The sequence below is a fragment of the Heliangelus exortis genome, chromosome 2 (assembly GCF_036169615.1).
Source record: "Heliangelus exortis chromosome 2, bHelExo1.hap1, whole genome shotgun sequence".
NCBI classification, from domain to species: Eukaryota; Metazoa; Chordata; class Aves; order Apodiformes; family Trochilidae; genus Heliangelus; species Heliangelus exortis.
Window position 1 is genome coordinate 64,260,633 of NC_092423.1, and position 26,474 is coordinate 64,287,106.

The 26,474-nt window shown below is 41.9% G+C and overlaps 1 protein-coding gene across 1 annotated transcript; it reads right to left on the minus strand.

Moving 5' to 3' along the window:
• Nucleotides 1-3,620: 3,620 nt before the first annotated feature.
• On the minus strand, nt 3,621-20,491 carry TMEM170B (transmembrane protein 170B). The gene is made up of 3 exons (XM_071736447.1): nt 18,546-20,491; nt 7,624-7,794; nt 3,621-5,854 (listed from the first exon to the last, which is right to left on the minus strand). Exons 1-3 carry the CDS (start codon nt 18,640-18,642, stop codon nt 5,724-5,726), a joined length of 399 nt encoding a protein of 132 aa, XP_071592548.1. The 5' UTR covers nt 18,643-20,491; the 3' UTR covers nt 3,621-5,723.
• Nucleotides 20,492-26,474: the final 5,983 nt, after the last annotated feature.

Genomic DNA, 26,474 nt, shown 5'->3' on the forward strand with positions numbered 1-26,474 from the left:
TGAGGCCTCTGAGCACCCCTCAGCACCCTGTCAGAAGTAGATCTGCAGTGCTCATATGCTCTCCTGTCAACACTGATGGTTGGCCACTTTGGGCCAGATAAACCTTTGATGCAAGGGAAGGCTGTTTTTGTTCTCTGAGTCATATGTTTTTGCATGGCTTTCTAAGAGAAAGAGCTCAAATGTTTCTAGAAGTGAGTTATAGCATATTTTTCTAGAAGCAAAATCCTTGGGGAATGAATAGGTGATGCTTACCTCACAGTAACAATTCCTCATGCCAACGGAGGCTGAATCACAAGTGCCTCAATAACTCGTTGCTTGTGTGTTTTCATCTTTTTTTGAGGAAAGATTTGCGTGGTTTTGTAATGCACCCTTTCTCCTCAAGGCGTCTCACTTCTCGACTTACGTGGAGATGTGGTGCTTAGGGATGTGGTTTAGTGGTGGATTTAGCAGAGAGAATCTAACAGTTGGACATGATCTTAAAGGTCTTTTCCAGCCCAAGTGATTCTCTGAATTTAATCATCTAAGTTGCAAGGTTTGCAAAGTTCATCAGTCTCTTTGTTGTCAAAGACTGTTAGGAGATGAGAGGTAGGTGGATGGCTGTAGGCGTAAGAGCACATTTTTGTCCTTCAGGTTTGGGGGAGGAGGCAGATCAAAACTTTAAGTAATTTAAGATGTTGGAGAGGAAGGTATGAGGGAAAGGAGACAGGATACCTGTGTCACAGGGAGAACTGCAACAATGGAATGATGAGTGTTAGAACCACAAAATGCCAGGCTTCTTTTCTAAGGGAGAAGCAGCCCACAAAACTGAAGCCCTGTCTCGGAGTAAGAACGTTAGACATCTACCTCTGGCTTCACACAATTGTTTCTGAGATACAGATAATGTTTCCTAAAAAAGCTGGAGGCAGGGAGCTGCACAGCTATAGCCCAATTGGTTTGACATGACCAGAATGCAAAGCTTCAAAGAATGTGGTAAGTAAAGAATTAACCAACATGAAAGCATACAAGCATTTTATTGAAAGTAACCAATATACTTTCTATGTACACAAGATACTGTAGCTAGAATTTAAGAGAGGATTACACAGAATCAAATAGTTTTTTAAGGTGGAAATACTTAATTTTAGTACAAGAGACTAAGACTACAAGACTTAAGTAAGAAACAGAATGCTGGAATGATTGAAATGGGATGCATCAGAAAGTCAAGCAATAGGAATGAATAATACAGTCTAGACGTGGAACATGTCCACATTAGTGGACTTGTGGAAAAAAGACTGCATGTGATAAAGGAAAAGTCACAAATGTGGTATGACAATTTTGGCAAAAGAAGGCAAAAAGTGTAGTGCTATAGCATAATAATATGTTTACTGCTGGATAAAAATTCTGATCCACCTTCAGAAAAACAGATTTGGTTTCTCCTTGCCACTTCCACGAATGCATGAGATAGTCCTTGGGCAGTCTGGTTTCAAGGAGGACTTAGAAGAGCTCAGTTAGATAAGCTAACAAAAAAAAATAAGCCTTCTTTTAGTAGGTAAGTTTTGAGCCAGTTGGTTCCACAAGTTCTGTTTGCCAAGCAGACATCTGTAAACAGGGACAGGCAGAAGGAGAAGACCTGCAAGGGTGTGGAAAAGAGTTGAAAGTGGCACTCTGGGACTTAATCTTTTTGCTTACTATATTTGCTCATAGTGTTTGAAGAATTAATTGAATCACTGCACTACCTAGAGTCTGACATGGAGTCTGCCAAAAAGTGAAAAATAAGGAGGAAAACCCAGCCATTTAATCTAAAAAGACATAGTTGACACAAGAACAAGTGGATATGAACCACCGAACTACTGGTTGCAGAAAAGCAAAGTTCCAAAGCAGCATTTAAATGTCAGTAACTCAGAGTGCCCTTGGAGAGCTGAAGAGATGACACAGTTAGCCTGCCTGTCATAGCAGAATTTAACATGCTTTGTGAACTGTTACAGGAGCTCAGACCAAACAATTTGATGGCCCAAAACATAATCCACCCAAGGGTGTTAAGAGAGCAGGCTGCTTCTGTTGCAAGGCCACTTTAATAGGCCACATAATCTTTGAGAAGTTGTGGACAGGCAGGAGAGGGTCCAGAGAAGGGCCACAAAGATGATCAATGGGCTGGGGAGCGAGGCTGCTGTATGAGGAAAGGCTGAGAATTGGGCTTGTTTCAACCTGTAGAAAAAAAGGCCCAGGAGAGACCTCATCACCATGTTCCAGTGACTATCAAGAAGGTGGAGACTTCGCCCCCACCCCTTCTTTTTTTTTTTTTAAAAAAACAGTCACAAGGAAAAGAGGAGGGGTATTGGGTGCAAATTATTCCTTTGTACATCCTGATTGGACTCAAGATAAAAAATTTTCACAATGAGAACAATCAGTCATTGGAATAATCTCCCCAGGGAAATTGTAAATTTCCCAACATTGGACACTTAAGATTTGTCTAGAAAGGTGCTGGCCCCTCCCAAGTTAGCATTATGTTATTCTACAATCACACTGATAAATTGAAAGTGTGTGGAATGTGTAAATCTCTAAAAAACATCAGCTTCTAACAAAGCCATAGAAGCTTCTTCACATTAATCATCCTATTCAGTATTCCTTCCTCCTCCAAAGATTGTCTTAATGTATTTGTTCTTTACCAGAAATTAATCAGTAACAATGCAGAATGTGCCTAGTGATACAATGCAGAGACAGGCAGAGCTGTTTGAACACAGTGCTAAAAGATACAGTGTGGACATCTGCACAACACTGTATTGTCCAAAGGGCACCAGAGCACCATCAGTACCATTCACACACAAGCTATCTTTGTAGCCTAAGAACAAGAGGCAAAAAAAAGATAACCTTAAGTAAGTTCCTTGAAAAAATTATTACAATTGTTCGGACCTCTAAAGTATAGGAATCACCCACAAACTACTATTCTATCTATATACTCACACTGCACTGGCTAGAGCATCTTATGTTTAGCAGTGCTGCTTCTAAGGATGTTGAATGAAACTTCAAAGTTTCATGGACACTCAAACTTACTTTCACTCTTGGCATTCCTAGGCAACAAATTCACATTATAAAGAATACTTCATAGACAAATGATTTCTCCTTCTATATTCCAGACAAGAAAGAGTTAAAAAATATTTTCTATCCACTACATGACTTTATTTCTATTGAGCCAGTCAGGCATTACCTTATCTGCCTATTCAATGTTGCGAGGCAATAATGCCATGTAAAGCAGAGGCAACTAAGCACCTATTTTAAAATTGATTACAATGATCTATGCAATAAAAATTACTTGGAGGAATATCTGCATAGATGCCTCCTTTGACAAGCACAACGGCAACAATTTCGTTGGCACTGCAATTTAAATGAAGAATGAAGTTCATCAATAAAAGTTTTGCATATACATTTGATAAATCAATAGTCAGTTACAGTTTAACAGTGAAAGACAGCAAGCCATTTATCCATGGTAGCATAATAGATTCATACAATTAATGATAATCAAAATGCTCAAGGAAATTTGGAAAGTGGGGAGAAGTTTCAGTGTGGTGTAGCCATGAGACAATCTAAATGACTGTATACAGCACTTCATGAAGCAGTTTGGTTTGATCCAGACAAATATTTCCAGGTTGTGTAACAAATGTTTTAATGTCTGCTGAGTAAGACATTATATCAAATGATCAAATTAATTAGAAATAGCAAAAATAGAACAAGAATTACGATATAGTAATTTGCCTTTAAAAATCCTCTCCCCTACAAATACATGCATAACAAGGCACATTAGGAGAAATGTCTTCAACTGTTTTATTATTCAATTTGACTTAAATACCTGAAACATTTTTTTTATAACTTAAAACAATTGGAGAAGTTTAAGTTGCCTTTTACAGATACAGTTTCATTGTCTACTAAAGTGCAGCAATTGTTATGCCAAAAAGTATCAGCAGTATCAGCCACTAGATGACAAAAACAAACCATGAAAAGTTTTTGAAGACTTTCAAAATAATGAGAATATATATACTCAGCCAAATTTTAAAGTTCAATGCAAAAAATAACACTGAAAAGGTTTATAAATATGTATTTTAACTTGTTCCCTGCAAACCCCATAACTTTGTACATTTTTCAAATAAGACTTAAATACTTTTAAGAAAGAAATAATATTAGAATCCTTAGCACTTCAAAAAAAAGTTTATGTGGAATAAAATAAAGGCAGACAGGTTAATTCATGATAGTATTTTTAAGCTCTAAGCAGTATGACTGGAATTTAAGTTTTATTTTACTCATATTCTTTTATCTGTGCTGTAGGTGTCACTGGTTTCAGCCATCCTGAAAGTCTTTTTGACATCTTAACAGCAAAATATTTGAGCAATTTACTCTTCTTGTAAGCACTGAAAGGTGACTTCTGAAAATTATTTAATTGAGGAAATATGTAAAAGATTCTTTATTCCTCACACAGAACTTTGTGCCCTTTAAATTTTCCATTTCATAAACACTTAGGTAATTACTTAAAATTTCACTCCAAAACATTCACATTTAAGACACTTCACATGCACAACACTACTGTCCCTTTTAAACTAGAAAAGCACAAACTCTACTGAAAGCTAAGTATTCCAAAGTTCCAGGTGTCTTAATTCTTCCCAAAGATACAAAGTGTTCAGAAACAAGGTAGTAAATACATAAGTGCTGCCCCACTTCCAAACTTCTGGAGTATAGTGACTATTTTAAACGTAATATTTTTGTTTAGTAGAAAACCAGCATATCATTTTTATCCCTTTCCATTTTCCTTGTAGGTGTATTCTCTTAAAGCCTGTTATATTTGTGTGTTCTTAAAAGAATATATGTAGGGTTAAGAGTTCTATTAGTGCTTAAATACAGGGAGTTTATTTGCAACAAGTAGCCTTTCTGAGGTTTCCAGGGGGGCTGGTGACCATCTGTGGATGTTTAAAACAAAATAATCCCAAGGAAAGCATCAATTCAAGATTGGTTTGTGCATATACAACAGATTGTACTTAGTAACCCTCAGAGTCTCCTTTAACTACCAATTCCTGTCAAGCTAAAATCACAAAGAAATGATGTGCTGAGCTTCAGAAAACTGCCATGAGCCATTCTACACATAGTGTTAATTACTTCAGGACTCTTAAAGCTGTGGTTCTCATACCCCACCAAAAATCACCTACACTGTGGAACAGACCTAAGAGTTGTTTTGAATGCTGAATAAGAATACTAATGCTGACACTGAGGTCAGTTTTCTTGCCATTTAACCTGGATTGGCATGTGTGTTCACAGCATTCTTCTGTAATCATAATTTCAAAGCTCACCCAGCCAACAGCTAAACTAAACTCCAAGTTTGGCACATATAGCAATTTTCAGGAGCATCCCTTTATTTTATTACAACACTGTTAAGAACGATGATCCCTTCACTGAGCATTAACCTGACCAGCAGCTATTCAAGGTGCTTTATCTCAGCTTTGCACACATGAATTGCACCTTGCCTGTGAGAGAGGCACGTAAGGTGCAGTGCAGAAGTACAACAGTTCAGACACTAGAGGACAGCCTGCTCATTTGACAGAACCTCTAGATTTGTAGTGCACGTTCCACATAGCTTCCTTTCTCTTGCACTAGAATTCAAGTTTGTAAGCTGATGAATCCACTTTCAGGAAGCTTCTCTTCACATCAAAAGTTTCTTTAATATTTTTCTTCAAATGTTTTCATTTTTCCCCCCTTCTGTGTAAGTCTCAAAGTGTTGCAAGAATTCTTGAAAATGAGATAATTAATGTCAGTACTGTCTGTCCAACACCAAAGACAAGAGCTTCTAAGGGAGCCATATTCTTTCCTGCTACTCTGTAAATCCCAGCTACTGCAGCACCTAGGAGTCACAAGAAAAAAAATTATGAGATCACAGGAAAAGCCAAGGCTGAAATATATGTTATTCACTGTGTCTATGCATCAGCTATTTACAAAATGTTACCAAACACTTAATGGCATTGCAGAATTATTACAGGCTTGTATTTTTCTAGTTATGCAAGTTGTTCAGGAATTACTTTCCCAATTCAACCAGATTAACTTTTACAACATAAGTCAAATCAAATTTTGCTGTTTCCCTGTAGATATCCTCATTTTTTTTTCTTACATTTGACTTCTGCTCATTTGAAAAGGTAGCAAAAATCAGCTAAAAATTGATCAAGTCTGAAGTGTGGTTACTATCTGGGCAGTGGACAAAAAAAAAAGGAAATTAAAGGTAGAAAGGCTGTGTACAGACTATGTAATGGTTGCTAGATTTACTATTCCTTACACTCAAAGGCCTTTCAAGTTAGCTTATCTTGTCAGCAACTCTGAATATCTCTGGTCAGAAACTACTGCTGAGGTTAACACAGACCCTATAGAATACAGTGATTTTAATGTTGAGAACTTCTTACTAGCATTGTTTCAGGCAATGAATTGTAAGCCTCTTTGCTGTAAAAAATAATATTCACTATTTCTCCACACCCCTACCTTACCCAAGCAGAAAATTCTCCCCCTCTTAGAGTGGGAAAGCTTCTATAAGCCTATTCATAATATGAAGTTTGGTAAAATTAGATAGACATGATAAAGCCAAATATTAAATACAGTGGCCTACTGATCCTCGGGCATATATTTCAGCACTGATACTATGGAATGGGATTTCATAGGACAGAAGTGGAACAGTATCTGATACAAATAACTCCAGATGAAAGCAGCTAAGCACCATTTCCTCAAAACAATCCTGGCAACATCAATTGTGCCCCATACTTGGCCAGGTGTAACACTTCAGCACTTTACTGCATGAAATACTCCTGCTTTCTGCGATGTTTTAATAATGAATCTAGTTTTAAGCCCTGCTCTTGTGACCCTTTTAGCATGAAGCTTTAACAGAAGAATGGTTAACAGCTTATCTGTAGGTAACATGTCAATAGATACATTTTAGATACTTTGTTTATCTTGAGAAGTAGGCACTAGACTAAAACCATAAGAAATTCTAATAGATGCTCTTGCAAAGAGCTTTTTACTTAGAAAAATGGAACAGTTTTTGCTTGGTTGGTTTGGTTTTAGGAATTAAAAAAGAAGTCTAATGTCCTTCCTCCCCATTCCAAATAAAGCAGAAAGTAACATTATGGCCACATCAAGACTGGAAAGTTCTTGGAAATACATGAGCTCAGTGTAACTTTTCCTAACAATTTTTGTGAGCACTACCTATATTGCCCCTTTTTTTTCAAAAGGGCAACATCCAATCCAGGTGCAATTTAAAAGCATCCAGCAGGTCCAAGGAAAAAGAAAGAATTCAGCCTTGAAAACAATAAAATTAGGACCCCATTTCCAGAAGAAATCTGTGGCTCTAAGAGTACTCAGATGTGATCTTGATCATGAACTTTTGACAAAAAAATCTGCAGCAAGTATGATAGGACAGGGCTGCTCTTCCCACTACCAGAAAGATGTTACCTGCTGAGTATACAGCTTTTGAATAGTTCGGCACCAAGGCAAAATCAACAATTAAGAAATCAAGAAAAAGATGTTTGGAGGAGTTTTGGGGATTGGGTATTTTTGTGTTTTTTTAATTTTAATATAAGTTATATGTAAATTAAGAAATAAAAAAAGGAATATAACAAAAGACAGACTTACTGGTTATCATTGCTCCAGTTATAGAACCCAGAAATCCAATGCTGACCACAATGACAGATATCAGCCTCCCCTGCCTATGCCTCTGCAGCATCACAAACATTAATACTCCCACAACACCGTGGACAAAGAGAGAGGAGAAGAGAGCCCAGAGGAAAACCCAGTACCACATCTCTGAAAGAAAGCAGTCAAATAAAGGGTTAATATTTCTGAGACAAGAACTTTATAAGTAAGAAATTTTAAAACATTACATACAATCAACTGTAAAAGGCAAGCAATACTGGCTTCCATCTTGAAAAGAATCAATGTGACAACATCAGCATATGTTCAAAACACTTCCTTTTAATGGTCTGTCTTAAAGGGATAACTCAATTTCAATGAAAAGATAAAAATTTCTTCTGGCATGATTCTTAATTCAGATATATTATTACAAGAAGTCTTTCATTCTTTTAACAGCTTCTTCAAACAATGTTAATTGCAATTTCTTACTAGGTATTGTAACTACTGCAGAATGAAATATTCTCTGAAACAAAGTCTAAACCAGGAAAGTCAAGAATTAGTTTGGATTTGGGGTTTTTTTGTTTTTTTCGGTTTGGTTTTGCTGGGTGTTTGGGGTTTTTTGTTTTATTTTTTGTTTGCTTTTCTGAAGGGGTAACACCACATGGGAAAACTAAGATAAAGACTTTAGTTCAACTACCCAGCAGCTATAATACTGTTCCATTGCAGCTTCAAAAGGCACAAAACCCCTACAATTTTTACAAATTTTATCATGACTCCTTGATTGGTTAGCACGGAACATAGAGACAGGTAGTCACTATTATTCAAATTACCAGGCAAGAAAAAAAGATCATGAGAATGTGTGGAGTACAAATATTTCGTTGAAGAATGGCAGACATGATCATTACCTCCAAAGAAAAGAGCAGGAACCATTAATAAACTACCTCAAAGTTAAAGAACCTTTCTCACTTGGTGGTAATCTAAAAACATCCACTATAACTCAAAAGGGTGGAGAAATGCAACAAAAAGGGAAAAAAATAAAGCCCATTACTGTAGTTCTATATTATCACAGAATTCAACAAACTGTGGCACACGTTCCTGATTGGCATCATTGCATGAAACTGCCGTTAATTCAGAGTTTCTGCTTCAGTTCCTCCTCAGTAGGAACTGAAGTCCTAGAGAATATTAAGTGCATATCTTAGATCTTCCATTTTAACTCTCCACAGTAATGTTGTTGAGCCTATTTCCTAAATAATTCAGAGACAAAACTAAACTGCTGGCATATGAATGTAACACTGAATGCACTATTTAAAAGGATAACTTTTTCTTACACAGAAGAGGACATTTTGCCACTAATACTGTAGTGGAGAATACTACCTATTTTCTGGACACAGCACCATTTCCTGGAATTAAGTCCCTCACACAACTCTCATACTACTCAGGTTATACTGATATGCAAAATAGCAACAGAGGCTTAGATCATCAGGAAAGAGTGCTCACAAGGCTCTTGAACCAAATTTCCCTTTCTCAAGTAAGATGGATGCAAGAGACAAAAGATGACAGAAAACTAAGGGCCTCCTGAGATAGTACTAAAGATAACCTAGGAGAATACCCCTCTGATACTCCAAAGAATATATATTTCAAATGTGCAGTTGAAGAAAACCAACACTGTGTTTCGATGTGAGCTTGCATGACACCTGCAAGCTTCTAAGATTGCCAAACACTCCTGAAGTATTCTAACAGTGTATTGATTAGCATTATTCCCACCAGTTCTTCCACAGACTAAAAACAAGCTTCTGGAAGGTGTGCAGCTGTGGATACTAAATGCAGGCAGGTACCAACTGATTTCACAGAAATGAATCAGAATGAGAAAAACTTGCCCTCATTTAACACGAAGCCCATGAACTGAAGACTTGGTTATTTCAGGTGAGAGAGGATCTGTGATTACAGCAGCCTGTTCAGCAGCCAATTATTCTGAAGTGAACAGCCAATATCATATGGGGATGGGAAACAAAGCTCTTGATATCATCTCTCTGCAAATGTATCTTGAGGGTCCCAGCTGCACTTTCAGTCATTCTCTTCCTAAAATGGCACTGCAGCTGAAAAGCTTGAAACTGGACCAAGAAAGTCTGCTAGAATCTCTGTTAGACACTATTATTCCCTTTAATTTTTACAGAGCTTAGCAGGCACTGCAACAGCTTTCAGGAAATCGGTGTTTGTGGTCATTATTCGCATCCACTCTCCCAGGCAGAAATGACAACTGATTCCCCGTCTTAGGAAGACTTATTAATGTATTTTTTAGGGGAAAAAAAAGGAAATATTATGGTAAGGCCAACTACCTCCCTTGTAACTAAGAGACTAAAAATATTTAAATGCTTACACAACAAAACAGCTGCATTTTGAGCAACTATCTTAGGTCTTATTTACATTCCAAATACAGCTCAAGAAAAATTAGCATCATCCCTCCCTTTATATTTAGGGCAGGAGACATGAGAATAGAACCAGCCCCAAATGTCCTGTTAAAAAAGGAATATAAATTTTAGTTCTTCAGTACATACTTTTTTCTACTGCTCCTTAAAAGCAACATGCATATTGAATGCATTCAAAAGGAAACTGGAGAACATTCAGAAATATTCCTTGCTCCACACAAATGCAGCTGTAGCATTTAAATAAACCAGTTATAAAGCATCACTTCATAGAGGTTTAGGTTTCTCAGTCAAGAGCATTGTCAAGTCAGTAATGCAAGAAGTACAGGTAGTGTTACACACACCTGCAATAACCCAGTACCTTCTTATTATAAATTATCCATAACTGCTTACATAATTCTGCCAAACTGACTGTAGATGCTAAAACTTGTAGGTGTTCATTTCAGAAGAGTTGGAAGGGAGCAAGGTGGAGGGAGAGAACACCTCCACATCCAGCTGAAGATAAGATAGGGGAAAGAGTTATAGTCATTATTAGTAATCAAAAGACAATAATTTATATTGCTACATACTGTTACAAATCAAAACAAAAAAAAGAATATTCACAGTACTCAATATTCTGGGACTACATCTTACCTAATTGTCCCAACAGTAGCATTTCAAAATTTGGCATTAAAGAAATTGAGAACTTGATCATACAATACTTTTTAATCATCAATTTAGATCATACCTTACTTTTGCAAGGTTGGCTTTCCTAGTGAGGAACTCAATGGAACAAAGCAAGATACCTTCCAGAAAACTTAAACATAAAAATCAGAGCCATTTATATTCATAATTTATGAACCTTTTATTAGTCATTTCTGCCATGTTAAAGTATCTGTTAAAAAACCTGAAAGGTCAGAGAATTGTATCAATTGACTATTTCACATAAATGTGGTTTTCCATCCTTTACTTACAGACTACACATTTAGTAAGAAACTACATAATTATTAGCAAATCTTCTGAATCCAAGAATTTTCTTTACCTTACTGAATAGTTATCATTCACTTTGTTAAACTACCACTTCACTAACACATCAGCTCACTCCTAGAAGCTGAAACAGCACAGTTTTTGAGCACCTTCCCTAGGAAAGGCAGGAAGAGTCATCCTTTCTTGCCCTTCAATATTTATTGTTTATATGCTTGGTAGTTAAACACAATTATTTACCTCTGTTCATTAATTGGGCCAGTGAGGAAGACAGCTGAGTAAGCTGTTTAAGATGGATGAATGAGGTGAGGAGGACAGCCAGTCTTTTAAGCAAACCAGAGGAGGCTCCAAGCTCCATAAACCTAGAGAACAGTGTAGTCATTCTTATCCACACAGGTTTAAAGGCACAGAACTTCAGGTTCTGTGCAGGTATTTCTGAGTGGAAGAGTTCAAGGGTCTGTAAAATCCAGTATCATCTAACTTCAGAAATACATGGAGAAATGACTCTCAGAAATGGAATATGCCTGAGTAACATGAAGGAAGCAAAGAATGGGATAGGGATAACACTGAGAGATGTCACTAGAAAGGAGAAAATGAGGACCTCTGAAAACAAAATACTCTGCATGTTCAAAAATAACTGAGTAGTTGAAGGATTTGCAACACCTATCAGAAAGTGAGACTTAATTGTCTTAACAACATGCTGGTACAACTATTTATGTCTTATGTACTGATTGATACTTTCAGAGGTATAAAAACTTAGCCACATGACCCTTGGAACCTACCTTGGTAAAAAAAAACACACTCTTAGATACAGTGTGTACCTTAGTTAGCTACCAGACTGTTTTTCTGGTATGGTGATAATGATTTGGCTTTGTCTGGCCGAGAGTTCCAAATACCAAGTTAGCCTCAGTTTGTTCAGTCACTACCCACTTACGGTACACAAAGGAGACATGACTAGAATAAAATTTTTAAAAAACGTCCACAATTCCTTTGCTTGATGCTAAGAAAGTTTCAGTGCTTAATTTCAGGGGATTCAAATTACTTTAATAGCCAAACGCAACTTATTTGTATCAAAGAGTTCCCAAAGAAATACAGGGAACCCAGTATTTTGTATTTTATAAGCACACTGACTTTCAAGCTATTGCATAGATGCAACAGCTTTTCAAATAAGTACAACTGAGGTCAATTTTCCAGGTTTATTTAAAATTCTTAGCACTTCATCACTATTTTTTTTAAGTTTATGCTGCTTTGCACTGGTTTGAATTGAATGGGGATTTTTTTTTCCTACCAGAAATGTCACAAGGCTTAAATTATAGAATCATAGAATGATTAGGATTGGAAGAGACCTTAAAGACCATCTAGTTGCCACAGGGGAAGGACACTTCCCATTAGACCAGGTTGCTCCATGCCCCATTTAACCCAGCCATCAACACTTCCAGAGATGGGGCATCCACAGCTTCTCTGGGCAACCTGCACCAATGTCTTGACACACTCACACTAAAGAATTTCTTCCTAATGTCTAACCTAAATTTCACCTCTTCCAGCTTAAAACCATTCCCCCCTGTCCTATCACTACATGCTCTTGTAAAAAGTCCCTCCTCCACTTTCCTGTAGGCTCCCTTCACGTACTAGAAGGCTGCTCTAAGGTGTCACCAAAGCTTTCTCCTCTTCTCCATGCTGAACAACCCCAACTCTCTCAGCCTGTCTTCATGGAAGAGGTGCTCCAGCCCTCTGATCATCTTTGTGGCCCCTCCTCTGGACTCAAATAGCTCCAAGTTCCTGTGTTGGTGCCTCCAGAACTGCACACAGTTTGGGATCTCACAAGAATGCAGTATAAGGAGAATTATCTCCTTTGACCTGCTGGCCATGCTTCCTTCTATGCAGCCCAAGACAGATCTGGCTTTCTGGGCTGCAAACACACATTGTTGAGCTTCTCATCAAACAACATCCCCAAGTCCTTTTCCTCAGGACTACTCACAACCCATTCTCTGCCCAATCTGTACATGTGCTTGAGATTGTCCCAGCCCAGGTGCACGACCTTGTATTTTGCCTTCATGCAGTTTGCATGACCTGCCTGTCAAAGTCCCTCTGGAAGGCATCTCTTTTCTCTGGGGTGTTGATCACACCACACAGTTTTGTGTCATCAGCAAACATGCTGAAGTTGCACTCAATTCCACTGTCCATGTCGCCCACAAAGATGTAATTCATGCCCTGTCACTCCAGTTTTAGAGTACTACTTTGCTAATATAGGAATTTATACGTATCAGGTACATATCACACATACATTATGCTTACATACTGTATATACACATTATACATGTACAAAGGCACACACACCTTTACAGATTAGTAGAAGAGTTCTTAAAGCATGATGCAGTTTAGAACATTCATATCACTTCCATCTTACAAAACTTGAAGTTGCACTCCATCAACAGCTTCATATAAAAAATGCAAAGTCAGCACACGAAGTTTACAAATGCTAACATTTTCAGATATTATCTGTACATATATTAACATGCTGTCACTGCCACTCAACTTCAGCAAACATGGAATACCTCCTTAGTCCTTCAGCTTCAGCATTTTTCTTATCTAATCCTTAGCTTGTTTTGCCAAATGAATAATGATTGCCTACATAAATCAAGACTGATGACTCCAAAAGCAAGTATCTCTTGGGAGACTCTAACCTATTGTACCCAGCCTGCCACTATTAGCTAGAATCAAGCAATAAGTATATGTGCTGTGAATTCAAAGATGCAAATTAAAGTCAAAAAGGTAGCATGTGTTGAAATTTGAAGGAACTGTATAATAATAACTGTATAATGTTAAATTCCTGTGAATTTATAAACTCAAAGGATTCAGGATGATAATGTACCTCCAAATGGTACATAAGGGGATAAGGATACAATGGAGACAGTAGGGGACAAATGAGCAGGATGGAGCTTAGGAAAAAAATATAACAGACAAGGAGCATCTTCTGTGTGATACCCATAAATGTCCACTTTCAACAAATTCAGGAGTTACTACTGTCTAACACTTTATAATTACAGACTTCTATTTCAAAATATATATAAAAAGTTAGTGAAGTCTTTACTTCATCATTTTAGGACACTGAGGTGTGGGGAGGAAGAGGAAGATGGAACTGACTTCAGAAGTCATACACAACACAAACTTTTTTTTCCCCTGTAAACTACTCTGCATTCAGTGGCACGGAGAAAACAACATTCCCCTCACCCCCCTCCCAGTGGCTAATTTAAAACCTGCTCAGACCAGAAGCGTACACTTGTGGAACATGCAGTAACTTGGACCAGAAGCTTAAATCTCTGGAACAAGCAATTGCTAGAAGTAAACAAAACTTCTGCATTGCTTACAGGAAAATCAGAAATATTTTCACATTCCCTATTATGGAAGCAGTCTTAAAAAAATAAATATATATATTTAATGGGAACTCACAGAATCACAGAATGTTAGGGGTTGGAAGGGACATGATCTAGTACAAGTCCCCTGCCAGAGCAAATTCACCTAGAGAAGGCTGCACAGGATGGCATCCAGGTTGGGTTTTAATGTCTCCAGAGACAGACTCCACCACCTCTCTGGGCAGCCTGTTCCAGTGCTCTGCTATCCATACAGTACAGATTTTCCTCATGTTTAGGTTGAAGCTCCTGTGTTCCAATTTCTGACCATTGCCACTTGCCTTGTCGATGGATACCACTGAATGGAAGTCTGATCCCATCCTCTGAAACCCACCCTTAGATATTTATAAGTGTAGCAAGACGAACCTCTTTTAGGGCACGGCACTCCAAGGTCCAACCAGGTGTTCCAGCAGAGACTCACAAATAGTGCTCTGAGTCTATTGTTCTCAGGGCTGACCAGCCTGAATCGGTGCTACTGCTCCAAAAGTGGCCTCCCCCCTGGCTTTCTCAGGTGTGAGCTTTATTGGCCCCCTAATCCTGCTCATGCGCAGTAGGGGCCCGCCCTAATCAGGCACAGGTGGGCTTAACACAAGGCCATGCCCACTACCTGGCAATTAGTGGCATCTGGTTGCCTCATTTCACTACATATAAGCATTGCTGAGATCTCCCCTTGGTCTCCTCCAAACTGAACAGATCCAGCTCACTCATCCTTTCCTCATATGGTAGATGCTCCAGTCCCCTAAACATCTTCGTGGCTCTGTGCCAGACTCTCTCCAGTCGTTTCTTGTCCTTCATGAACGGGGGAGCCAAGAATTAGATGCAATATTCCAGATGGGGCCACACCAGGGCAGAGGGAAGAAGGTGAGGATAACCTCTCGTGACCTGCTTGCCATGCTCTTTTTGATGCAACCATCAAAAAGGATGCCATTGGCCTTCTAAGCCTTCTAAGCCAGAAGGGCACTTTGTTGGCTCATGGTCATCCTGTTGCCTATCAGAACTCCCAGGTCTTTTCCCATAGGTCAGCCCCTAGCCTGTAACCCTAGCATGGGGTTATTTTCAGTAATTAGTACACTACACTTGCCCTTGTTAAACCTCATGCAGTTTCTCTCTGCCCAGTTCTCCAGCCTGTCCAGGCCAAACTCAAACTCGGATATTTTTTTTTCAGTTTAGATTTAGCCACTATCTGACTTGTTCTAGTAAATCCCTATCTACCACTAACTCTGAACCACAACCAGTTCATGTAAAGGGGCTCATCTTGGCATTTGCTGGAGAAAGTAAGACAGGGTGAGGTGAAATCCATCTCTCCCAAGTTTACTAGCACCTTATCTCCACCTCCCAAGTGAAGGCAGGAAGATATGAAGCAGAGCATACGTTGATGGGCCTAGGTCAGCTACCGCACTTGCGGTAGCCTGTGTACATCAGGCATGGAATTGTCTGGGGTCTCCTGGGTGTTTTGGGACATGTATAAATGATGGGATTTCTTTTACATTGAACTGAATCAGATATATAGTATAAATATAATGGTTCAGCTTCTTGTTAAGGGGAGAACAACCACTAAAATTACACCATTAAGGTTTGAAGCATTCCTAGCTTAGACTAGAGTTCATATCAAGTCTCTGATGAAAGCTTTGGAAAATTAATATATTTTTAAGAAGGCTGCTGATAACTTTTTACAACTTTGTGCAAACATAATCAACATCATCTACATACAGAAAATAGATTTTGACTTGTGCAACCTAAAGTTCTAAGTCCAAAAGTAAACACAAAGCAGTCCTAAAAAATATTCATGGAACACTGTATATTTATGAATTTTTTTTCCTAGTACTCTGAAGAAGTTTCTGCTAATACTTTACAGAGATGCAAAAGAGAAGGAAATAAGTAGCCAAGCAAGACAAACTCATTCATACACTTATTTTCTTAGCATGGAAAAAACAGAATTTCTGGGTTTGAACCATGTTTACTTTGGTTTACTTTTGGTCTCCTTTGGTAAGTATTTTAGGAAGGGTTTATGGAAGTTTAATAAATGCTATTAATTGATAAAATATTATATTAAAACAAATCTCCTGAGATACAGAGAATTTTAAACCTAGTGAAAGTCATTAACTGTCAAGAGACCACAAGAACATTCAGCACAACAGGCTACAGCTGTAAGGACAACCTGCATTTAAGCACCCATTCAGAAGCTGTATTACAACTACAGCTAACACTGACATTCTCCAACATGATGGATAAATAATGATTTTTCATATTCTTTAAGTTAAAAAGAAAGACATTTCACGTTAAAAATATCTTGTGCAATCCCTCTTTATATTGCAAAAGCATCATGATGCAAACTGTTTTGCTTAACAGTCAGTGCTGAATTTCATTGAAACACTTATGTTGCATAATGCTCTAATAAGAAAAACTTTATAGAGGATGTCTGGCAAAAAGAAAAGTTGAATACATTGGGAATTTTTTTCTTTAAGAATACAGTTTGAATGTTTATAAGTATGCAAAAACAACTACTTAATTTTAGTGTGAAAATTTACCCATCAGACACACATCCTAAAACATCCATAGGCCAAATAAATAAAATATCAGCATAAACTTTTTATTACATTAAGAAGTATTCTGGAAGTTAAAAGAACAAAAATGATAGTAAAGCATAAGATGATAATTTTGTTTTTTACAGCTTCAGCATCAGCTGCACCTCTATTTTCATCATACTTCCACCTTGAATAAACTTTTTAAAAGAATTTTTAAAAATCAGTCATTACTATAGAGGAAGAAAAAAGATGACATATCATTTTCATAAATGGTAGAATAGTTTCATAAACACTTTAAAAATATCCCTTTTACTCAGCATCTTCCACTACTCTGTCACCACCTAATATACCTCTATATCAAGCAGAAATAATTTACTCAGTAACACTTCTGCTATTGACACCAGATCCCTGATTATTCAGAGCTTATTTTCAGCTGGTATTCAGATGCTTTTCCTTAGATCTGGGCATAATAGGAAATCAGAAAATAAAACTCTCTACTAGTCACCTTGATAGTCCACAGCCATTTTTCAGCCTAAGATCAATCAAAAAAAAAAGAAAAGAAAAAAAAAATGAAATAAAGCAAAACAAAACCCAAACAAATAAAAACCAAAAAAACCCAAAACAACCCAAAACCAACCAACAAAAGATCTTTCCAAGACTTGCTAAAGTTCCCCTCTCCTAAAAGGGGATGAAGATCTAACTCTACTTGGGCTCATATTTTTAGGAACAGCTCAGCCTTTAAGAATCCCCAATGCTCAACATCAGCTCTAATTGTCAGGAAACATCTGCCACCTCTCCTACTCCCGCAGTTCCCATTGTCCAGTGGTATACTTGGGGTGTGTGGGGGAAGTCCCTGAATCTCGCATTCATTTCTCTGTGGTTTTCTTGGTATGAGGTTTTTGGGCTTTTTGTTGGTGGTTGGTTGGTTTTTATAGCTGTCAGATGCCAATGAGCATATATCCATAAAAAAACATCAAACCGCTCCCCCAAGCTTACTCCAGCCTTCCATACATATTAATATATTCCCACGCACTTTCTACAACTCTTTACTCACACACAGGTACCCGTCAATCCCTCATATACACATACCCTATACATTTAACTTTTTATTCTATACATACACTAAAAAATGAATGAACACATTCACACACTCAGCTCCTTTACTCTTGCTGGCATAACAAATACCGGGTACACACACCAGTCTTCCCAACACACCACACGCACACGTCTCTCTCGTTTCTCCGGACGTACCAACCTCACACGCAAGCCACCCAAGCACGCACTATATACATGTTCACAGAACGTGCATGCATGCACACACACACGCGTGCATACAGACTCAGGAACAAACACACCAGCCCTCCCTAGATGTGAAGCACAGGGGGACCATCCCCAGCCCTACACACAGGTCTCCTACACACACCCTCCATTCTGCTCTAAGGGACTCGCTCTCCACCTTTGCATCCTCTTCCCCCTGCTCCCACACCGGCAGCTCTCCTCACCCACCTACACCCAGGAGAACACACGCATACCCCGCACCCCAGCCCCCTCGGCCCGCCCCCGAGCCAGCCCACCCTCCTCCCCCCGCACCCCCGCCCGGTTACCGGTGAGGTTGCGGAGGACGGTGCCGTGAGCCCACAGACTCAGCACTTGCTGCACTGACAGGTTGATCATGGAGTTGTCTCCCTCTTCTACCTTCATCGTGGCGGGTAATCCAGCGGCTTCTCCTCAACCAGGGGGGACGGGCGGCAGCGGTGGCCTGACGACTGGGAGGCCGGACGCCTCTCGCCGCCGGACCGTGAGGCGGGAGGGCTGCGGCGGCCAGGAACAAGAGGGCGAGGAGGCGGCGAAGGGGCCTCCGCGCCGCGGGGGAGACATCGAGGACGGAGGGGGAGATGGTGGCCGGGAGGGGAGCCGGGCGATCGCGCCGGCCACCGGCGCTTCCCCTCAGGGGCAGGGCAGGGTGGCACGGAGGTGCGAGCCGGCGGCGGAGATGGACGACCAGGCCCGCAGGGAGCCCCTCGACGCCGCTTTCTCCATCAGTAACGGTCGTCGCCTCCGCCGCCGCCTCGCCAACAGCATCATCGCCCCGGTCACCGGCATCACCTGGAACGGGGGCGGGGCGGCCGCTGGGTTCTCTCCCCCCCCCCCGCCCTCCCTTCCCCTCCCCTCCCGCCGCCCTCAGGCGGGCAGCTCCATCCCGCAGCGCCAGCAGCGGCCCCGCCCGTGGGAGAGGGGGAAGCAGCCGCGCGCGTACGAGGGCGGCGCGTGGGCGGCCGGCGCGAGACGCCAGCTGCTGCCGTAAGGGCGGGCGGGAGGGGGGGGAAGGGGGGTAACGGGGGTAACGCGGAGGGAAAGGGGGGGGGAGCTCCGCGCAGGCGCAGTGCGAGGCGCTGGAGGGCGTGGGGCGCCCGCGATTCCCCGGGGGCGCGTGGAAGAGGCAGGGTCCCGGTGGCCGTTGAGCAGCGCACGAGCTGCGCACCTCTCCCTGATTGGCCAGCGCCGTTGGGAAGGGCCGTAACCCCACGTGGCCCTAGCACCGCCCCTCTTCCCCCGCCGCCCTCCGAACCGGCCCTACGAGCCCTTCGCGACGTTGCGGGGCGGCGGGAACGCCCGGGGCCCCCTCACCTGGCGAGGCAGGACGGGGGGAGCTGTGGCCGGCGCTGGTGCGCGAAGCCGGCGTAAGGAACGGCAGAGGGTTTTCCACGCTCCTGTGTTTTCAAACGCACAGCTCTGTAGGGTGCGGGTGTCAGCGTCTGCTCGGCTGGTTCTGAAGCTCCCTGGTCGCTGAGGGGGGCGGTGAGGAGAGGGTGAGCGCCGGGGGGATGGGGCAGGGCGGGCAAGTTAAGCACTGAAGGTGAATTTTGTTCCGGGAGGCCGGAGCTGCCCGAGCTCAGGTGACAGCAAAGGTGTGTGCAGCAGAGGAGCTGACGGCCTGAGGGGACACCCAGGCAGTGCTGCCTGACCTCCGTGTCTGTCCCTCTGAACCTGCCATCGGTGCTGCTGCAGCTCAGTCATGGGATGCCAGGTTGGAAGGGACCTCAAGGATCGTCTGGTTCAGCCTTTCTGGGTAGGAACACAGTTCAGATGTGATGGCCCAACATCTTGTCAAGCTGAGTTTTAAAAAGTGTCCAGTGCTGGGGAATCCACCACTTCCCTGGGGAGTTTATTCCGATGTCCAACTGTTCTTGCAGTGAAAATTTTCTTCTGGTTCCCAGTGGGGATCTCCCAATGAGTAACTTCCACCCATTACCCCTCTTGTTTTCTGTGTAAAAACATAATCTTGGTAGCCACCTATCAAATGCTGAACATAGTGACAAGGTCTCCCTGAAGGCTGCTTCTTCCAGGTTGAACAAGCCCAGTTCTCTCAGCCTTTCCTTGTGCAGCAGGCTTCCTAGTCCTTTGATTGTCTTTGTGTCTCTCCTATTGATGCTCTCTAGCATCCAGCTGGTCCACACCTTTTGTATAGTGAGGACCAAAACTGAACACAGTGTCCTAGATGTGGTCTTTCAAGTGCTGAGTAGAGTGGGATGATGTCTTTGTTTCTTCTGGTGATGCCCTCATTGATTAAAGCTCCTCAAAAGTTAGGAAAAAAAAATGAGAAAGCTTGGATGAATATTAATTCTGTAACCATACTTTTGTTGAGTTTTTTGTTTTATGTAATTGAAAAGTGCAATCTTTAAGCCAAATGTTGCCTCTTTCAAAGCACAGGATGCCTTGTGCTTAGTGATTTAAAAGCCAGCAATCCCCCTACTCCTTAGCCCTGTTCTTAAATTATGTGGCCCCAGGCCATATTTAGTGCACATATTTCCTCACTGGCCTTTCTTCAAAAATGCTTGCTGTAGTACTTCATAAATATAATTTCGTGTCAGCATTCTTTGATGTAATGGGTCAAAGAGGTAATTTGTAATTTATAGATTAAGAGCTGCGACTGATGTATCGACTAATATCTTGCTGGATGCCAATGACCTGAATTTTTTCAGCCAGACTGCTGTGGGATGTTTGGTTCAGTGGACCACTCCCAAAGCCTTTTGTTTGGAGCTGACAATGCTTGGCATTTCTGCAAATAGGTATCAAGCCAGGCAACGAGAAGCTCACAGTGAACGCCTCCCTAGAGGGCTCTGGGTTTGACTGATTAAGCACAGGAACACAGCCATGAAGAAAGAACCCAGCAGCTGGGCCAAGTCCCTGTTCTATGATCAAGGGAAGGCCCTTCCTCCCTCTTCCTGCAATTCCACCACCTTACAGTTGTATAATTCAAGCCTCAGAGAAAATGGTCACTTTGTTACACAGCAAGTGGGGATCAGTGAGAAAATAACATTTGTGTTTGAATGTGAAATAAACAAGTGTTTAGAAAGAGTTATTCTGGTTTATTCTTTTTAACTTATGCTTGCTGGACTTGGAGAATGCAAACATTATCAATGCACTTAAGAAAAATCCCAGCTCCTAAATCTGTTCATATTGCAGACTAATGCCTAAGAACAAGTACACTCCACAGAACACTGCTGTAATCAGAGAAACTCCCAGATAAAAACAAAACATTTTGTGAACATTTTAACTTATAAACCCTATCACAACCTACTGACAGGTGTCAGCAAGACCATCTGATAGGCCAGAGGAAGGATGCACTGAGAATACTCTGAATCACTTGTTTCCAGAACTTGCTGAAACACCGTCTGCAAAGTTTGCATTTTACAATAAGGAGAACTCATTTGTGTAGAGGCCAAGTGAGTATTACCTCGAGGAATATTGCTGTAGCCTGCAGACTATTGTAATAGTTGCTGGGAAGCATCCTTTAAGGTTGTGCAGATGCCTTCTCCCTGGAGAAAAAAATTTTGGGTACCTGATGGGGCTCCCCCCAGGGATCATTCTGCAGCAGCACAGGGACTACAGGAGCACAGCACTGCAACCCTAGGTGCTGGGAAAGCAAACAGGCTTCCTTTGCAAGAGGGATCCACCAAAAACGCAGGCCAGCTTCTACAGAAACTCCGCTCAAGATGTTCCTCAGGCATCCAACATCTTAATTAATTGAACGTGTTCTGATCAAACACTGCTGATACACTGGGGGAAGCTCTGTTGATAGTGCAGAAGTGATAAAGGGGCACTCACCCCACAAGGGTCTGTAATTAATCTCATTAATTCAATGTAGTCCTCAGTCCATCACAGACTCATAGAATGGTTTGAGATAGAAGGGACATCTAGTTCCAACCCACTTGTTTGCCAGGAACACCTTCCACTAGACCAGGTTCCTGCCCATCATTCAGCCAGTGAGCTGGGTACAAATTTGAAATGCGTTGTTTGTCATGGAGAAACAAGGCTGAGTCTTCAAAGAAAATACTATTCAAGTATTGACTTTAAAGCAAAAAAATGAGGCTGGGTGGCAATGACATTTCCCAGTAGCACAGCAGTGGCCGAGAACTGGGAGAACCACGCTGGAGCAGCAGAAACAACCCAAATTCACTCCTCCAAACAGTAACTTCATAAGGCTTGTGGCCAGCCTTTTGTCCTGAGCAGGACCTCGCACCTGAAAGGCGTTTCCAGGGAAAGCCTGAGGGCATGAGCTCTATGTGGGGATTAGGATGAGCTCTGTAGGCAGCAGCGTAAGGAGCAGCCGCAGGGAGAACATCAGGGGGTGCCCAGCGGGGCTGCTGTGCTTCGAGCCCTAGGGAAGAAGCAGCTGGGGACGCGGGAGCAAGGCAAGCAGATAAGGTTGTTCTCTAAAATATGAAATATTAAAAAAAAAAAAGTAAAAAGAATAAAAGAGAAGCAGCCCTTTTGAGAGGGCCTAGTGAGACCGCTTGTGGTAGCTTGTTTTAGGCGGGACAGCTACGGCGGAGGACGAGGAGACAACTCTCAGAGGGGAAGGCGACGACTTTGGGGAGGGCTTCGAGAGCTCCCTGGCAGCGTGGTAGGAGGAGGGCTGCCGGGCGGGGCGTGTCTGGCACCGGTGAACACCCGGCAGCAGCAGGGATTAGGAGGAGCTTTGTAACTGGAAGGAAAGCGGTAGACGAGGGGGAACGACCCCCTAAATAACGCCCACCCTTTGCGTAGAGACAAAGCCATCGTGCCCACCCCAGTGCGGGATTTCGGGGCGCATCTGACAGCAGGGTCACCACAGGCGGTGTTGGAGGGTGCCCCGTGCCGGCCGGCGGCACCCAACGGCCGCCGCGCGAGGGCCAACGGCCGTCTCGCCCGTCAGTCTGACCGGCAGCCCCCGCCTAGAGACACTGCTAAACCCCTAAGGGCTCCGGGCTGCCCTTACCAATATGCATACACTGCTAACGAAGTCCGTGAGGGATTCCCGAGAATTTACACCCGGGATAATCTTTATTCCAGGCGCTTTCACTTTCCTCCCAGTGAAACTCCTGCTCGCCGTTTCCCGAGCGGTAGTTGGAGGATTTGAAAGCTTTGGAGAACGAGCTCCCTTGCTCGGTGGTTCTCCCCCTTTTCTCCCCTCTCATGAGACCCTACCTGGAGCACTGCTTCCAGCTCTGGAGCCCCCAGCATAGGTCCAAACTGGTGGAGCAAGTCCAGAGGAGGGCTATGAAGATGGCCAGAGGGCTAAAGCCCCTCTCCTGAGAGGACAGGCTGAGAGAGTTGGGGTTGTTCAGCATGGAGAAGACTCCAGCGTAGACCTTATGGCAGCTATGAAGATGGCCAGAGGGCTGAAGCCCCTCTCCTGAGAGGACAGGCTGAGAGAGTTGGGGTTGTTCAGCATGGAGAAGACTCCAGCGAGACCTTATGGCAGCCTTCCAGTACCTGAAGGGAGCCTAAAGGACAGCTGAGGAGTGACTTTTTACAAAGTCATGTAGTGATAGGACATGATATTCAAGGACAAGTGATATTTAAGATGGAATAAGGTAGATTTAAGTTTGACATCAGGAAGAAATTCTTTAGTATGAAGATGGTGTGATAATGGTACAGTTTGCCCAAGGAAGCTGTGGCTGCCCCCTCCCTGGCAGTGTTCAAGGCCAGGTGGGATGGGGCTTGGGGCAACCTGGTCTAGTGGGAGGTGTCCCTGCGCATGGCAGGGGTTGGAACTAGATGACCTTTAAGGTACCTTCCAACCAAACAAATCTGTGATTATGTTTCTATGATTAGAAATTCAAAGTGCTGCAAGGAACCAGCTGTAAACCCTGACTTCAGTCACGGGAAATTAGTTTTCCAGGTGGAAAAGTAGGGCCAGCTTAGTCTCTCTGCCCCACAAAAGATTAGAGTACGTCTACATAGGCTATTATTAACTTCTGGTATTACTTTTAGAAGCTGGAGAAATAATGATTAATTTGTTTGGAGATCCCTTGGCTGAATCATTTTCCACTTGGAAAAGTAAAGCTGTTCAAAATAAACCCAATTTCTTAAGCCACGTCTTTTTAAGGAAATGAACAACACTGAGCATCCTGTATTGCTGCACTTTGAAACAAATATTTAATTTTTACATAATGAAATCAGCTCTTTTTCATAGCAAAAAGTCAAAATCCAAACAGTTTTGGGTCACCTTGAAAAAAAAACTTCTAACTCAAGTTTTTCTAACCAGCTCTAACCATGCAGAATGTATGTCCCTGCAGCTAAAGATCCATTAGAGATCTGTGTTTACCAAATGGATAACCCAACATTGTTCAAATATTGAGGTATTTTTTGCCTCCAAAGTGGTTTTTTTAGCCTCTGATTCAAGTCACTGGCAAGACATTACGAAGTGCAGATTGTAAATGAATACCTCAGACATCAGCAATAGATTTCTACACAGTTGCCCCCTTTCTAGACCACCATTTTAAGCACAGCAGTTACTACTCAATCAGAAGAACTGGCAGCCACAGATAGTTGTGGTTTGAGAACTGGGTCATCGAGAGATCTTGGCCTCGTAATCCCAGCTCTTAAAAGGCTGAAATGGGATCCCAGCCCCTAGCCTCGATGACGGATGAAGATGCCTTGACACGGACATAGGAAAGGAAGGAAGTAAGGTGATATCATGGGCTAAATATTGCAACTCTCCACAGCATGAAAGCAGTCTCGCAAGTTGATTTAAACCACCCAAATCATTCGGAGCCTGCTCCCGAGGCTGCAGAGGGAGGCTCTGGTGCACAGCAGACTTCTCCCACGCACCGGTAGATGGAGCGCAGAGCCGGCTACTACGCAGTGGAGGAAGCGAGGGGGAGCACGTCCTGGCACTTAGCTAGTAGTTTACAGGTATCAAAAAGCCTTAAAGACTGGACCCGTCGTGAAATCCATATAAAAGTCCCACTGCCTGCTCTGAAAAGATTCGTGAAGGGCTGTCGTAAATTGACTAATTTGCCTAAACTGGGATCTAAATTTATTGTTTGGTGTTTAAAGTCTGCACTGCTTGAAAGTCCAAGTCACATATTTATTTTAAACGAAGTCATCACTGGCAAAAAAGGCTTTCTCCTACCCTCTTTGCACACATATACAGGAGTGTGCCACTCACACATACACAGCAGTGTTAAGACAGGACTCTGACTTTGCTCTGTATGAGCACCTCTTATGGAAACTTTTCATATGATTAAGAATGTTATCAGTGTTCCTGTATAGTCTAAACTGTCATTTGTGTTTCCTCTTTTAAGCAGGCTGAAAGCAGGCGATTACCTGTGTAAACTGTGATTAGAGAACGTTTGGGATAGGCCAGCAGAAACAACTATCTTCCAAAACAGGGGTGAATCTAGTTTCACTGTTCCCTCAGGAGTTAACAATAAAGTAAAAGTGGGTGACAACCCTTGCTCCTTTGTTGCTGGCAGTGCCAGGTTCAAAAAGGTTGTTTGGCTGAAATACAAAATCTTCCTTGTTGCAAGAATGATTTCTTTTAGAATAGTCCCCCACCCACCCCGCCCCACTCAACCCCCTCCCTCCTTGTTTTTTAAATAATGTACCAGGCTCTAGAGATCCATGCCAAGGGCTTGATGCATGATAGTCACATTATGTTTTGCATATGCTTATATCGTTAGCTAGCAAGGACATTATCAAATTATTAGTTTTGAAATACTCTATTTTAAAATTATTTGTTTTGAAGTCACTACAAGTCTGGTGGAGAAGTCTGTTCCTTCAGTTAAATTTATTTTTATTTAATCCTCACAGAAGCATATTACTGTCCAGACAGCATAGACATGTTTTTATGCATGCCTTGTATATACAATCCTAAGCACTGGTATATCTATCATGTTTGCACTTCTTTTCTGATGTAGAACCCAGGAAAAATCAGATTAAAAAAAAGAAAAAGTTAATTCTGTCGAATTTCCTGTAACTTCAAACTACACAGTTAAAGCAATACCTGCTTGTGTGTGTTTATGATCTGTAGCAGCTCCATCTCTCCTCTTGTTTTCTCCTCAAACAATGCACTCCTGAGGAGACAGCAGATAACACCTCAGCATCACAAAGCAGGACGTTTCCTCTAAATTCTTGGTTCCCCCCTCCAGGCAGCTGTGCAGTGCACCAACCATTTCTGTGTTTTGCAATGCCACAGCCAAAAGTTCCCAAGTAGGTTCTTCCCCTACTGACCCAGCACCCATTGAAATAACCTGGAAACA

Bases quoted from the DNA above. Each gene is read 5' to 3' on its own strand.
- TMEM170B (XM_071736447.1), bottom strand. From the start codon at position 18,642: ATGAAGGTAGAAGAGGGAGACAACTCCATGATCAACCTGTCAGTGCAG. The intron at 7,795-18,545 runs GTAACCGGGCGG...GCTTTCTTTCAG, and splicing joins CGTCCTCCGCAACCTCACCG to AGATGTGGTACTGGGTTTTC. The intron at 5,855-7,623 runs GTAAGTCTGTCT...TGTGACTCCTAG, and splicing joins AACTGGAGCAATGATAACCA to GTGCTGCAGTAGCTGGGATT.